Raw genomic sequence first — 16,929 nt, forward strand, 5'->3', positions numbered from 1 at the left:
TGAGTTCATGGACTCAAGACTAGTCTGGGCAACTTGGTGAGACCTCATCTCTACAATAAAAATCGAAAAATTATCCAGGCATGGTGGCGCACGCCTGTAGTTCCAGCTATTTAAAAGGTTGAGACTGAAGGATCACCTAAACCTGGCAGTTCAAGGCAGCGGTGGCCGTGAGCTTTCCACTGCACTCAAGCCTGGGTGACAGGGTGAGAACTCCAACTCAAACAAAACAAAACAAAAAAACATAAGCACCAACCTTAGAGAGTTTCCAGTGGCCAAACTGGAACAATTTGAGCAATAAAATAAATGCTGAGAGTGTCTTATTAAAAACCAAAGAATAAGAGAAATATCCATGAGTCCACACTGATATAAACTAGCAGTTAAATAAATAAATAGGGAAGAAGGGGCAAATCTTTCTACAGAAGAAGTACAGATAATAGATGTAGAAGGAATGGAGGATCTAGAACATTCCATGAGAGCACACAGGAATAATTGCTGCAGGTGCGATTCATAGGTGGATACTAAAGTCGGTGAGCAACACTTCAAGAAGCAGGACATTTGCATAACTTCAGACTATCTTCCCCAATAAATTGATAATTTCTGTGGTGGTTTTCATAAATGTCCAGAAATTCTCCTTCCAGAAAGTGAAGCTTAGTTCCTATCTCCTTGTCTGAGGCTAAACTTAGTGACTCACAACCAATGATGGAGTATGGAAGGGGGAAAATGGTAACTTTACAGCAGAGAAGCCTGGCAGATTCCATGTGAGCCAGGTGATCCGGATCTGCATCACCAGTAATAGTCATGTTGATATCATATATTCCCAGGTAAGGATGCTGTGAGCAGGGGGCATTCTTTCTAAAAATCTGTAATGTCAGTCTAATTTCGGGAAAACATCAGAAAACCCCAAACTGAGGAACATTCTTCAAAATATCTGACTAGCACTCTTTAAAAGTATCAAGGAGAAGCTGAGAAACAGTCACAGATTAAAAAAGAGATTAAGGAGACATGGCAACTGAATACAGCGCAGTTTCCTGGATTGGATCCTGGAACAGATAAAGACTAAGTGGGAAAAAATGATGAAGTCTGAATAAACTGCCGTTTAGTTAATTGTGTTGTCCTGTGACAGGTAAAATATAAATATGAGAGCAAGCCGGGTGAAGGCCGCACAGGTTGAGCATTGCACTTCCCAAAATCTGAAATGCTCCAGAACCTGACACTCAAAAGAAATGATCACTTCAGATTTCAGATTTTTAAATTTAGGAACACACATACACACACACACACACACAATCTCAAATCTGAAACACTTCTGGTCCTAAACATTTTAGATAGGGATACTAAACCTGTTTGGAATCTCTGTAGAAACTTTGTAACTTGTCTGTCAATCTAAAATTATTTCCAAATAAAAAGTTAAAGAAAAAAATAGTCTATTTGTTAAAGTGTCTTCAGCACAAATGAGTTGAGAGAAATCACCCTTTCCCAAGTCTTTGGGCTGTCTCCTCCTAAAATAAGAATGAGCTCTTGATCAGAAAACTGGCCTCTCCCAGAGCAGGGGAGTGAATTTTAGAGGCCTCTGTCCCCTGATTAGAAATGAAGATGTATCCTTGCCTATGCTGTGCAGGTCAGTTCAACCTGATGTGTGCCTTCTGTGATTTGGTAGTGTGCTTAACGTTTAGATTTCAAAAAAGTATTCTTTTAACAATGGGGCAGAGTAGAGCACCTGTGATTCTGCCGTCTCTGTTCTGAAACCTTCATTCCAGACATTACCCCTGAGCTACTCGTTTTAACATCTTCAGAAGCACTAGATCCAGTTTCATTTGACAGTCTCTTAACCACAGATTATTGGTGATTCAAATAGTATAAAAATGTGGAGGCTGGGTGCAGTGACTCATGCCTGTAAGCCCAGTATTTTGGGATGCTGAGGCGGGAGGATTGCTTGAGCCCAGGAGTTTGAAACCAGCCTAGGCAGCGTAGTGAGGCCTCATCTCTACAAAATAAAAAAATTAGCTGGGAGTGGTGGCACAGGCCTGTAGTCCCAGCTACTCAGGAGACTGAGACAGACGGATTGGCTGAGCCCAGGAGGCTGAGGTTGTGGTGCCCCTGCACTCCAGCCGGGGCAACAGAGTGAGACTCTGACTCAAAAAAATGAAAGTGTGGTGTTCAATAAGATGGGCACATGAAACCAGTTTTTTAAAATATAAAGTATACATACCGTGTTGTTCCTTATTTTTTCAAAAACAGTAAAACCATACTAATTCAATGTAATTATGAGTACAGATGTGAAATCCTGATTTACAAATATTTTATTTTTACTTTCAACCCCTTATTAACTCAAACTAGGATAACAGAATTGATTATAAAAGGTCTAACAGAGTCCTGTCTTAGTAAATTGTAATTGGCTAAGGATGATTATTGTCATAGTAACAAGCTAGAATTTGGATACTAAAATTAAACTTTTCTCCTCTATGCCAGTCATTCTTTTGATCCGACTGTTAGTGGAAACTGTATTTCGTTTGTGCACATATGGGAGATACTATTTTTATCAGTTAAATATATTTTATCACCTAGCCAAATGAGTCTTGTGGTGTGTCTGTCTTGGGAATATAACTGGTGTGATCAATGAAAACTGATGTACTATACTTGATTCTGAAAATACATTTAGGTTAGTAGTAGCAGGTGCATGCTTTCTGGAAAGCTCTGTTTCCCAGAATTTAAATGCATGACCAAACAGATATATAGATAGTTAATAATACTTGCTTAATTGCTGTAGTCAGATTGAGCAACACATAATTTATAGCAATTCTGAAACTGAGAACACAAGAATGATAAGTTATATGATAAAGACCATAATTGTTAGTCAGTAGAAGTACAGACTGCACATTGTTGACTGGCAGTCCATTCTTGTAAAATTCATACGACATTATTTTCGTGACAGTTGTTTACAAAGAGTACCTTCCTGTGTCATCATGGTTTTTTTAGTAAATTTATTTGTAAAGTTGTGGGGTTTTTTTAATAAGCAATGTTTCTTGCTAAAAGAAATCAAAGGAGATACAAATAAATAGAAAGACATTTTGTGCTTGGGGGTTGGAAGATTTAATATTGTTAATATCCATACTACCAAAATTGATCTACAAATTCATACACTATTAAAATTCTCATGGTATTTTTTTTAGAAATAGAAACACTATCCTAAAATATATATAGAATCTCAAGGAAACCCAGAATAGCCAAAAGAATCTTGAGAAGAAACACATTTGGAGACCTCACGCTTCCTGATTTGACCACATACTTCCAAGCAGCAGTAACGAAGATGGCATACTTAATTACTGGTATAAAGGTAGCTATATAGACCAATGCAGCAGGAAGAACCCAGAAATAAATCCTTGTATATATGGCCAAATGATTTTCCACAAGGTGCCACGACTCCACAGTGGAGGACAGTCTCTTTAATGTTGTTGGTGAGAGAAGAGTTAGAAGCTGATTAGGCAGAGAGGGAGGGTCTCGAGGAGACTTAACATTTGTGAAAACGTCCCCTGCACCACCCCCATTATTCGTTAGCTTAAAATGTGGTTCATGTGATTAAAAACTTCCTGTCAATCTAGGATATGCTGTTAAAAGGGATTTTTTGTTGCTTAAGCGTAGGCACAATAGCTTAACTAAATGTCCTAACTTGACCATAGCTTATTATAATATTGTTAACATAACATTACCATTGAGGTTTTACCCCTCTGGGTGGACTTTTTGGCGATACTTATGGGTAATATTTAAGATGGAGTAACTTTGGTCAAGGAACCACATGATAAAAATCGAGGCTCAAAAATTAGAGGACAGGTGAGATGTAAATGAGAAAAATGCCTGCCCCCTCCAAAAAAAACCCCTCCTAACACCGGGGGTTACCCATTTCGGGTCCCCTCTCTTCTCTGGAGAACTTCGTTACTTAATAAACTCCTTCTTTCACTCTTCCTTTTGGTGTCTGCGTTCCTTAATCTTCTTGGTCGTGGGCTTAAGCTGACAGAAGAGTTCAAAATTCCTGCAACACTGGGAAAACAGTATCCACAGGCAAAAGAATGATACAGGACCCTTAGCCTTACACCATTTACAGAAATTAACTCAAACATGGATTAAAGACCTAAACATGAAATCTAAAACTACTACTAAACTCCTAGAAGAAAACAGGGGAAATCCTTAGGACATTGGATTTGGAATGATTTCTTGGATATGACACCAAAATCACAAGCAGCAAAATAAAAACCAGGCAAAGGAGACTACACCAAACTTAAAAACTTCTGCACATCAAAGGAAGTAATCAATAGAGTGAAAAGGGGGCCTACAAAATGGGAGAAAATAATTGCCATTCACGTATCTGTTAAGGGATTGATATCCAGAATACATAAGGAACTTCTGTAACTCAACAACAAAACCAGTAACCCAATTTTAAAAATGGGCAAAGGACTTAAGTAAACATTTCTGTGAAGAAGGTATACAACTAATGAGCACATGGAAAGATACTCAGTATTACCAATCATTAGGGAAATACAGGTCAAAAGCACAATGAAATATTACCTAGCACATATCAGAATGGCCACTATCAAAAGAACAGAAAATAACAAGTATTGGTGAGGGTACAGAGAAGTTGGAACCTTTGCGTACTGTTGGTAAGACTGTAAAATGGTGTCCCCATTATGGGAGACAGCTTGGAGGTTCCTCCAAAAATTAAACATAGAATTACCATATGGTCCAGTGATCCCACTTCTGGGTACATAGCCAAAAGAACTTTAAGCAGGATCTCGAAAAGTTATTTTTATCACCACACTCATAGCAGCATTATCCACGTTACCTAAGAGGTGGAAGCAACCCAAATGTCCGCCAGCAAATGAATGGTTAAAGAAAATGTGATATATAAATTACAGCAGGATATGAGTGCACCTTAAAACACAAAGGAGCTCCTGTCACATACTACATGAATGAACCTCAGGGACAGCATGCTAAGCAAAATAAGCCAGTCATAAAAGGTCAAACACTGTTTGCTCCTATTCATGTGAAGTATCTAACGTAGTCAGAATCATCGAAACAAAAAGTAGTAAGGTGGTTACCAAGCTGTGGGTGAAGGGAGGGGGAGAGGAAATTAGTGTTTAGTGCGTGTAGCCTCCGTGTGGCAAGATGGAAGTTTCGAGAGATTTGTTGCAGAGCCATGTGAATATATTTAACATTGCTGAACTGTACACTTAAAAATGGTTAACATGGTAAACTTTGTTTTTTTTTACCACAGTTTTTAAGAGCAATGTTTTATTGTCTGATTTTATATTCAGTTATCACTCTTACTGTCTGCTGTGTGTCGGGCACTTTCACTATTATTCTTCCAGTGACCCGGGAAATTGGGATCTTTCCCCGTTTTAGAAATTAGATCATGGAGACTCTGAAAGGCCTAGAAACACATTCCAGTTAGACTGTACATATGGTGTAACACACATGTGGTTACCTAACAAAATGAGCTGCCCAGTGCTTGGGTATAATGTATCGAAAACAGAAGGAAGTGGGTCCCTAGGAAGCAAGTCAAGGGAGCCGAGACTAGAATCATGAATTGAGGATAAATTGAGCAAGTTTGCTAAGTGGAGCATCACCTTTTTGGGCAATTTAGTTTTAGAATCACTGAATGTATTGAATTTGTTGAAAGCACAAGTAGTACAATGAAATGCAGTACTCATTAAGGAAAAGAATACAATTCGAAAGTTTTTATGAACACATCACTGCCTAATCTGTGAATTGGAAGCATCTTTAAAAAATTTGCTTTCCTTCATAATCCTAGGTGGTAGTGAATATGTGAACATTTCAAATAATGCTAATGAAGTGAAACGATTGCAATCTGCCATATTGTGTGGAAAAGTTGTTCTCTGTGAAAGATGAGGACAGAATTAAAATATTGCCATGACTGGCATTTGATTTCAAAACTGCAAAGATAAGCTTAGGTTCCTATTTATGAAAACCATTCTCCCGGCCCAGTGAAATATCTTTTAAAAGGCTCTATGGTTGGTTACCATGGTTACTTGTTAGCTTTGATAGGGTATCCATATTCAATCATCTGAGGTGAAGAAACCAACAAACCCACCAACTCAAGTCAGAAGTGACTTCATCTCTCAATTTGTACTTGTTTGGAGATTGAAGAGGCAAATAGCCTAAAGATTCGATTTTTGGTTAATTATCACTGCTTGAAAAGCAAAATATCTAGAATGCCCATTGCCTGAATCTGATGCTAGTGTTTGTGTTATGTGTATAACTTTTCCCTTTAACTAGTAAAGGAATGGTCTTAGGTTTTGGCATGGAAATCCGGGTGGTTAGACCTTTCTGAAAGTTGATGAAACCCAAACAGTATACTCAATTTCTGAAAGCCATAGAGACACGGACAATATTGAAATCTTGGTCCCCGTGTAACATATTTGCATTTGGCCCAGAGCGTCTGGTTTCTGCTTAGCTTCTTTTAATTGCTGTATATTGACAACCGTTTTCACAACGATTTATAAAATGTCAGATGAATGAACACGTGTACAAGGGAGTGCATACCATATTGTTAAGCTTGATTAGACACTTCAGATGACAAAGAGCTCTGCCTGACACATTAGTGAGGTGTTTTTGGCATTTCCTAATGTGTCTATCACATAGTGGAAGCAAAAAGCTTTTCAAATGATTTAAATATTTTCCTCAATTCTCTTTTAAAACAGGTGACAAAAGAACTAAAACAGTATGACAACAAAATTATAGAATGCAAATTTGAGAACAACAGCTGGGTCTTCATGAGACAGAGAACAGACAAAAGTTTTCCTAATGCTTACAACACTGCCATGGGTGAGTATGACAGCCTACCCGTGTTCATTGCATGAACAACAAGAGAGTTAAGGTGTTAGAACCAAGCAGTGTTTGTTGTTGTTGTTGTTTTGCTTGATGGGGCATAGCGTCGTTTGGTCCTCATCCTGTCTGAGGACCCTGGCTCCAGTCAGCCTGTCGGTCTCCTCTCCACACTGGGATCCTTGTGCCCGTGTGCCCAAAAGACAAGTGTAAAGGGCAGGATGCGGGGCTGTCTACAAGTTGAATTTATTGAACAACAACAACAAAAGCCATGATAATTTCAGATCTATTCAAAACTATAAAAACCATTGTTTGCCAGATGGTAAAAGATAAAATTAGCAGGGGAAAATGCAATTTCCAGCTCCCAAAATAGCTTTATAAACAATGGAGAAGAAAGTAAATGAAAACCATTTAAAAAACAAAATCTGGTATGCCATCCTTCCGAGGTTTCTTTGGGTACAACATGAATGCTTTGAGAATTCAGAATAGCAAGTTTTTCTCGTGGAGAACGGCACCAGTTGAATTGAAGTTTATGAGGCATGCTACTACTAGTAGCAGTTGTTGCTCTAGATTACGTTTTTAGTGGTGTTGGAAAAAGAAAAAAACAAGATTAAGGTCAATGGAATTGTGTGCTTTTAGAATGCTTAGTCGATGATCATGATGATGCTGGTATGATAGGCTTATGAGAAGACGTGGAAATGGCCAGTTTTGGTTTTGCCATTTAAAAATTGCTGGTGTGCATTGATTTAGGGTTCTTTAGACTGCCATTCACATTCAGATAAGGTGAGCTGATCTCAAAAAGCAGGGATGATTAGGCCAGGGTCTTTTCTTTCAAAACCAAATAGGTAAATACAATGAAAAGGACTGGCACTAAATTTGGATCACTTAAGAGAAGATCAAATAATAAGGCCTGCCAGTTACACTGAAACCACCTATTCCATAGGAATGGTAACCGTGTTGTTTTACATTCCACAAAGTGACCTTCTCTCTGAGAGAAAGATTGAAGGACTGTTAGTGCACATTTTCTGTAAAAGTGTTAGTTGAATACAGACTATACTGCAGTGCACTGTGCTAGGTTAAAATCCCAGAAAAACTGGTTTGGAGGGAAAGAAAACCATAGTGAGACTTGCTTATAACCCAAATACTGAAAGTTTTGGTTTAAAATTAATAGTACAGTCAAGAGTTCCACTAGCAAAGTACTTACTTGGGGCATGGGAGCAGGAGGGGCTTAGTTGAATCTGAAGCACATCACCCAAGTCGGCTAGTTGGAAGCGCTTAGCATGTTGGGCTGAAAACCTTTCTCGTAAGCGTGTGGTGAGTCGGCTGCCTTAATTAACCCTCACGTGAGACACGTGTCTCTTTGTCCACAGCTGTGTGCAATAGCATCTCAAACCCTGTCACCAAGGAGATGCTGTTTGAGTTCATCGACAGATGTGCGGCAGCTTCTCAGGGACAGAAGCGAAAGCAGCACCTGGACCCTGACACGGAGCTCATGCCTCCACCACCTCCCAAAAGACCACGCCCTTCCACCTAAGTACTGCCTCTGCCTTCAGGGTTCAGGGGAAGCTGAATGAGGAGAAACGCTGTTGCCCCATTTTGGTAGCCAGAGAAATTCAAAAACGAGTGTGGCTTGATGTTGGTACACATTTGGATTTTTTTAAAAAAGGAAGGTATTGTAGCCAGCCTGTAAATATCTGATGCATAGTTTCCTCAGTGCTGCAATACATCATGGACTTAAACATTTTATTTATATCTGATAAACTCAGCCTTACCTTGTGGAATCTGAAGATTGACATATCCAAAGGTTTAAACAAGATTGAAATCAATGAAAAAGAGGCCTTGTTTATATATGGGTAACTTTCTCATTTAATTTATAAAGTTAGCGATCTGGAACTGTGAGTGTGTAAAACACTGTATTTTTTAGAAGTTGTGTTTCAGCTATAGCAAATTTTTCTTTTTAAAAAATGTACGCAATGGCATTAAACATTCTTGCTATCATTTATCATGGATTTCCTACATTTCTGAGATCCCTGTATTCAAAAACAAGTGACAAAGTTGCTAAGTATTACTGGGTTAAACAACTTGGTCTGGTTTCTATCGTTTTAGGAAGTTTTTTTGGAAATGTAAAAGTAAAAAAGTAAAGCTCCATTTTTGTGAATTGCATCGTTTCTAAGGGAAATATTTTGAGTATTTTCATCTGTTTCTGTTGTTTAGACTATAATATCAGATATCCAGTGTGTCCCTTCTGACAGTGGTTTGCAGTTACTTTGTGGAACTCGGATATACACCACCACGTCCTTAAAAGTTGTTCTCCTGGGAGAGTTTTCTTTTTAAAAAATGCCAGGGCTCCTCCTGCTTTACCTCAGTGGTATCAGCACATTGTAAATGACGCTAAAACACACAACTCACTGTGATCCATGGGAGTGATATCGAATACAAACCATGTTGTGTTAGTTCCCTCAAACAAAACGGCGAAGAAATGTCAGCTGACTCCTTTGATTAGAAGGTCTTGTCAAGGATTAGAATGCTGTCACTAGAAAATTCTCTCCCACTGCTAGATAAATGCAGAGGCAAAGCATAGATATTTGTAGAAACTAAATATCAAGGGAATCAAGACATTTATTTTCAAAGCCAGAATTCTATCTGTAATCTGTTCTGGGGATGTTATTTCTGTTACACATCTGAATTTTAAAATGTTTACTGATAGATAATGGACTTAAAGGGCAGCTAATAGGCCACCTGCCATTGTTGAGAAACTGTGTTCTGATTGGTTTGTGAAGGAACTCTGAGAATTAGCTGATTGGAGGCTAATGTATTTATTTTTAGAGGTACAAGTTTTAAATATATGTATTTAAAACAAATTTTCATGATCTGAATTTTATATGTGTATATGCATATATGTGTAAGTATATGCAACAGTGTATATTCTTCTACGGATATTCTTCAGACATGAAAATCCAAATGAGTTACCTGGTAGACTCTCTGACAGGATTTCTAGATGACATAGCACACAGATTAACCAAAAATGTGTTTATATTCACTTGAGTGTTAATGTTTTTAAACAAAGTTTTCTCCTGCAGTGCTTTTCTATATGAGATACTAAGAGTCATGCTTGGGCTTTTTTCTTTGTTGTTCCCAAGTTATGTAATATATAGTGAATTTATTCAAAACGCCATTTTAACGTGTGTTTTTTTTTTTTTTTTCCTTGAGTGCTTTTGTGCGTTTGGGCACAAAAGGGATTAAAACACCTGACTGTCACAGTGAGTGCTGAAAGAGGGAAATTTTCGAGGTCCCATAGTGTCTCTCACAAATGGATCTAGAAATGCCTGTGCAACTCCAGAGAGCCTGAGGCCTGCTTCCCAAGATGAGCCACTGCCCACGGTGTGTCGCTTGCCTCCCAGTCTGCCTCCTGGCAGATCCCTTCTGCAGATAAAAAAGCAAGCTATTGCCAGCGATCTTTAATGGAGTTAAATGTTTATGGTAATTGTAACCTTTTAAATGAGTTATGTGAAAAGAGCATCTCATTTTTAATACACCCAGATATTTCTCCTTGTCTTTGTGCATTTTAGCAGGACTTAATTTTCTCAGTTTCTCCCTTCCTTCCAGTTATGGTGAAGTCTGATAGTTGGCCTTGGAAGTACAGCCTGTGTAGCCCCTGCACACGCTGCCATCCGCAGTGTCACGAAATGTCAGTTAGAAGGTCGGGGGTATCTAGAGGCAGAATTGTGGACATCGTGAAGGAAATGCTTTCCTTCCTCAGCTCACTTCACAAGAACTATTTTCTGAGACAGAAGTTTTGTAGGCAAGAATAAGAAAAACTTTGCTTTCTTGGGTTGTCACATGTAAAAGCTTTTGCTAGGAAAGGGTGTGGATGACTCTACTGCCTGGATAGTGACATTTGCTTTCCGTGAAATGCTCAGAAAATGTCAGGACATTCCTTCTCTAATTGTGTGTCCGTGCATATTGTAATAAAACTACTGATTTAAAATAACAAGTGTATCTCCTTTGTTTTACTGGTGATGCTCTTTTGTCCCTTCTGTTGCTGTCCCCAGGTCCTGCTGCTGTCAGCCACACCCTCTGTAAGCTATCGGGCTTTGTAGAGATTAGCATAAAGACTTGGAAATCTCTGCTGAGAAACGAGAAATGTCGTTGACCTGGGGAGTGTGCTTTGCACCTCTTACTTTTGAAGTACAGAGAAACGGGGGTGAGCACATCTTCATATGGTGTTCCTAATACTTCGGTTCATCTGTCTCATCTTAGCAAGCTATGAAAGACATTCTGTTACATTGGTTTTAATGCATTCACATTTTTTAGATTGCTCAGCAATAAATCTTCTGAAATGATGAAGTAGTGAACTACCAGGTTTTTTGGTTGACTACATTTTTTTATAGTATGGAATGTGCCATTGTTAAATGCTTACACGATACCACGCTTTTGAACACTGCAAATCGTTCTTCCTGGCCAAAAAAAAAACCTTGAAAATCAAGAACCAAATACTCCCAGGCAGAGAGAACTCATGTGGAAAAAACTCTGGGCGAGACCCAGAAGCAAGGCCAGGCTCTGCTTCTCATGGGCTCTGCGTCCTCGGGCGAGATTGGGCCAGTTGATTAACAGGAGCCTTCCAGGTAACTGTGACCCTTGTGTAAAAAGCCATTACTTTGGAAATCTCCTGTATTCCCAGTAGTAGGATTCACATTATTGAATCTTCACCAAGGCTGTCCCAAACACAGCTGCTTTCTGCCAGTGGGCACTGTTGCTAGCCCCCACTTTTTGGGTGAGGAACTGAAGACTGAGCTGTGAGCGGAGACCCAAACATAGGACTTTCCAGGCCAGTACCTAGCTTTTGGCCAGTGTTCGCCAACAGGCTTCATCGTCGTCCTTGCGTGGGGGATGCTCCCAGGCCAGGGGTCCCAGACTGCGTAAATCATTTTGCTGGCACCAACAGAGTAGTGGGCTTCCAGCCTCCAATATAAAGAGGTGAAATTGGGAGCAAGGAAATGAAAACATTTTAAAGACTTTATTGTGTGTGTGTGTGTGTGTGTGTGTGTGTGTGAGTCAGTTTCTCACATCTCACTCTTGTTGCCCAGGCTGGTGTGCAGTGACACGATCACAGTAACCTCGACCTCCTGGGCTCCTGCAGTCCTTCTTCCTCAGTCTCCCGAGTAGCTGGGCCTCCAGACGTGCGCCCCCACGCCTGATTTTTTTACTTTTTGTAGAGACAGGGCCTCCCTGTATTCCCCAGGCTGTTGTCAAACTCATGGGCTAAAGCATTCTTCCCAAAGTGCTGGGATTACAGGCTTGAGCTACAGTGCCTGTCCTGTTTAGCAATATTTAAATGTGAGTGACTGTGCAACCCTGAAGGAGGAGCTGAATATTCTCATTAAGATGCTAAATCCCAAAGATGTAATCAGGAAGAAGTGAGTGATTAAGTCATACACTGGGCCAACATTTTCCTAGTTGTCGCATAATCAGTTGTCTACTCTGACACTTTTCCAGATCACTGTCAGTCTTGACTAATGCAGATGTACCCCTCCCCTCACCTGACTGATATCAGGTGGCCACCGTGTGTGATAAGAAAGGTGGTGGTGGAGGGACTCAAAGTCAGTGTTCTAGAGTTCACATTTCAAAAGCACTGCCTGGATCTGGGGTTGCAACTATTTTGCTATGTGAGGGCACTGAAAAAAATTATGTTGCCATTGTTTAATAAAATCAAGGAACTCATAACACTTGAGAAAGGAGGACGTATTTTATGTGATTGTTTGTTTTGAGTCGGGGTCTCATGCTGTCACCCAGGTTGGAGTGGAGTGGCATGATCATGGCTCATCACTGCCTCGGCCTCCTGGGCTCAGGTGATCCTTCCACCTCGGCCTCCTGAGTAGCTGGGACTGCAGGGGCATCATCATACCTGGCTAATTTTTTTTTTTTATTTTTTGTAGAGACAAGCTCTCACTATGTTGCCAGGCTGGTCTCAAACTCCTGGTCTCAAGCAGTCCTCTTACCTTGGCCTCCCTGAGTGCTGGTATTACAGGCGTGAGCCACCACGCCTGGCCAGTAGGACATATTTTGGAAGATAGAACAGGCCTTTACATAGAACACATTTTGTTTTATGAAAGGTTCACTATTGTCCTTTGCATCTATATTTTATCCCAAACTGGTAAAAACTTTTTTCATGGTCAGGTGTTGGGAATCACTGCATAGGAGAAATTCCAATCAGGGGCCTGGGTGACCCCCAAAGAAGCAGCAGCTGTTGGTTTCATAACTGAAGGTCATTTTCATAACCAGAGTTGAACCTGGGAAATTACTTCACTATGGTTGACTATTAGGGTTGGTTGTATTGTGCCCTTGGGATCTAGCATATACAGGTGAAAAATGCAGTTATCTGAATGTTTAAAAAAAAATCCAAGTAGAGTGAAACTCAGCTGCTTGAGGTACAGAAATAATCACAGCCAAAATACCACACAGAAAATCAGAATTCATCTCTGGCAACAAATCAGACCACCGAAAAGTCACCAATTTCCAGAACTTTGAACTTGGCCAACCTGCTCCTGGGATTCTCCCCTGTTGAGAGCCCCCTGTCACATGACAGACGCAGCCCGCTGAAACAGGCCTCGGCCTGGGTGGCCAGTTTGGGTCTCGGGCCTGTCTTGGGACCCCCTGATACGACTCTTTGGTAGCCCCTGAGCTCCATGCTCTCTCAGCCCAGGAACGTATGCCCGTGGCTCTGCTGCGGCTTCTGCCAGAAGCACTCCAGCATCCCTTGATCTCAAGCTCAAGGATGCCTTCCTCTCACAGCCTCTAGATCTAGACACAGCGCTGCAGTCGCCCCCTCTGGTGTCCCCTCGAGACACAGCAGAGGGACTTTGTCATGCCATAGCCCATGGCGCAGAGCGTGGCAATGGCAGGCACTTGGTAGTCACCAGGGCAGTGGGTACGAACACCCTTTGGTGCTGTTCCCTGAGCCTGGTCACGTATAGATGCATCTTCTTGCCCCTCTGGCCTTCTCAGCGTAGTAGAAGGACAGATCCCATCTTGTTTCCTAAGAATCCTCCAGGGGCCATCCATCTCTGATGCAACTGGTATTTACTCTTGGTTACAACGTCTCGTCTGTCCTTTTACGCTGAAGATGAGAGGCCGCTCTCAGCAGGAGGAATCTTAGGGCCCTGGCTGCCTCGCTGTGCTCAGGGGACCGTGAGGGAAGGCGTGTCTCCAACCATGTCTCCTTTGGGACTGCAGTTTCACTGAACTTGCCGCGCCTTGAACTAGAAGGCTCCTTCTCTCTGCCTACCAATTCTCGCCCAGTGTCTGATGTTTCCAAAGAGAAGTCTTTTGGTAACGACTGAGGCTTTGCAGTTAGTTGTAAAAATAAATTCCAGCCCGCGATCCCTTAGTATGAATCGGAGCTTCCAGCCTTGTCTTTTCGAGTGGGAAAGGCGAGTGAGCGATGTTATTCTTGATGCTCCTACCGAATGCTGTCTTCCGAGATCTAAAGCAATCAGAAGCTTTGCGGCTTCCTTAGTTCTGCTTCCCTTCGGAGAGCTGTCAGGGGAACACTGTGTAGTTCTGACCTATAGTATAAACACTCAGTGCGCTCTGATACACTCTGAAGATGAGGCCTACAGAGACGCCCAAGAAAAACACCACAACCAAAGCTCTCCCTGCCCTGCACAAATTCCAGGAAATGTTGCAGGCAGGTGGAGACTGGCGGCATCGTGTGCAATTGGGCGGTTGAGGGGGTGGTGAATGGGGAGAGGGGTGCGGGGGGTTGTCTAGAGCTGGCCCACCCCGCTTTCCCGCTTCCTGCAGAGTTCCGTGAAGGAGTTGACTGTACTCTGCACTCCTCGCCCTCTCCTCCTGACCTCTCTCAAACCCGCCACCATCAGGCCTTCATCTCCACCAAGACTGTTCTCGCCACCCTCGCCAGCGCCCTCTCCAGGGGGAAGTCCACTGCCCTAATTAACCTTGCGGCAGTATTTGATACCATTTCTCTCTCTCTCTCTCTCTCTCTCTCTCTCTCTCTCTGTCTGTCTCTCTCAAAACCATTTTTAATGGGAAATTTAAATACACACAAAAGTAAAGAAAACAGTAGCATAAACTCCCCCTTAGGCTCAGCACTGATCAGTTCACGGCAGGTCCTGTTTACGGCGTGCCCTGGCCGGTCCACGCACCTATACATGTGCTTGTTTGAAACGCCGTGGCGTTGCCAGGCCATGGCGGCCATTGCCTCGCTAGACTCTGGTGTGGCCCTGTGCTCTTTGAGCCATGTTTCCTGGCTTTGGCCCCCTCCCCTCCCTCGGGGAGGTCCATCCCTCCTCTCTCATTTACTTTCTAAATAAGCTGTATTTTCTGATTTTAAAAAAAGCCAAGTCGCGGACTGCTCCCTCCTGAGGAGCCTTTTCGCATGCGGCTTCTGGCCCGCGGTAGTCCCAGTGCTCTTTCCTGCTGCCCACAAGCCGCTGCATCTCAACACCCCTCCCCGACCCTCCTCACCTCCCCACCATCTGCTGGGTGGCCCAGGCGTCGTTCAGTGACTTTCTGAGAGAACTCTCCTAACCTGAACACGATCCGTTTCCAGATTCATTTCGAGCCGAGACCTCGCTCTTGAATGCTAGACTTCAGCCTCCAGCTGACACTTTGACGTCTTCACTGGGGACATCTTCACACCAAAAACTGAGCCTCCCTCCTCTGATACACTTCCTCTCCTCTTCCCACACTCTCCTTATAAAGCTTCGTTCAGGGCAATTGTCTTTTTCCAGGTGCTTCTGAATCATCCTTGACTCTTTTCTGTCTCATCCTTCACATGAGCCATCAGCAAACGCTGTCAGCACTGCCTTCAAAACAGCATCACTGGACAGCGCCTCTGCCTCTCCGGCACTGCCATCTCTTCCCTCGCCTGGACTGGTGCAGTAGCCTCCTCGCCGGCATCCCGGTGTCCACTCTTGTCTCCCATCCCACCATCCGTTCTCCACACAGCTGCCAGGGGAACATGTTTCATGACATGTCGCGCCACCACTCAGAACCTTCCAGTGCCTTCCACCTCGATGAGAATAAAACCCTAAATGCCTATCACAGTCCTCAGGGCCCGATGTCACCGGGCCCATGCTGCCTCTCTGATCACATCTCCTGTCCTCCTCCTCATTCACTCTGCTCGCCCTCACGGACTCTTGCTGTTGCTCCAACTTGCCAAGCTAGCTCCCACTCGGAGGACTTGGAACTTTCTTTTCCTTCTACCTGGAATGCTCTTTCTCCCAGGTAGCCCTAGAGCTCGCTCTTAGTTTATTCAAGTCTCTAAACAAATGTCATTCCATCAAGAAGAACTTCCTGACCAGCACGCATGAGCTGACAGACGTGTTTACGTGTGTGCCTGCTGTCCGACTCTCCCCTCGAATTTGCGCCTCATGTGAACTGAGAATTGGATTTCATTCGTTGCTGTATTGGATTCCAGCATACAGGCCAGTCTGGCACAAAGTTTAGGGGGTCAGTGACTATTTCTAGAGTCTATGAAGCAGGGCTCCATAGATAGACTGGAGACAGATCGTGAAGGCCTTTGCATGTCTGGCATAAAAGTTAGGCTAAATGTGAAAGCTTTTAAACGAGGAAGTTTTGGCTGGGTGCAGTGGCTCCTGCCTGTAATCCCAGCACTTTGGGAGGTCGAGGTAAGAGGATTGCTTAAGCCCAGGAGTTTGAGACCAGCCTGGGCAACATAGCGAGACCTCGTCTCTACAAAAAAAATTTTTTAAGTAGCTGGTGTGGTGGCATGCCTATAGTCGCAACTACTCTGAAGACTGAGGAGAAGGATCTCCCGAACCCAGGAAGCCAAGGCTGTGTTGATTCGTGACTGTGCCACTGCACTCCAACCTGGGTGGCGGAGTGAGACTTTGACCCAAGAGAAGAAAGTCAGGAAAATAAAGTCAAGAGTAGGAAGAGATTCCGGAAGGCAGACCCACAGAGCCGGCAGAGAAGTGTTTCTTGACGGAGGAGGCGGGAAGTAGTTCTGGCCGCTCCAGGGACACCCTAAAGAGCCAGAACCTGAAAAGAGGCCTCGGGTTTGTCTTGTAGGAGCAGAAGCCTGGTGGGATGGCTGGGGTCAAGAAG

The 16,929-nt window shown here is 42.7% G+C and overlaps 1 protein-coding gene across 3 annotated transcripts in view; it reads left to right on the forward strand.

The window, feature by feature from the left end:
• Positions 1-10,828, forward strand: part of RNGTT (RNA guanylyltransferase and 5'-phosphatase) — a 297,963-nt gene extending 287,135 nt beyond the window's left edge. The window contains exons 14-15 of one of the 3 annotated variants that reach the window (XM_008064037.1): positions 6,714-6,837; positions 8,208-10,828. In XM_008064037.1, coding sequence (XP_008062228.1) covers positions 6,714-6,837; positions 8,208-8,371 — 288 coding nt within the window. In that variant the 3' untranslated portion in view covers positions 8,372-10,828. The remainder of the gene's footprint in view (positions 1-6,713; positions 6,838-8,207) is intronic. The other 2 variants (XM_008064038.1, XM_008064039.1) reach the window with 2 other exon arrangements.
• Positions 10,829-16,929: the final 6,101 nt, after the last annotated feature.

Source organism: Carlito syrichta, unplaced genomic scaffold, assembly GCF_000164805.1.
Source record: "Carlito syrichta isolate Samal-C Ts95f unplaced genomic scaffold, Tarsius_syrichta-2.0.1 Scaffold307180, whole genome shotgun sequence".
NCBI lineage: Eukaryota > Metazoa > Chordata > Mammalia > Primates > Tarsiidae > Carlito > Carlito syrichta.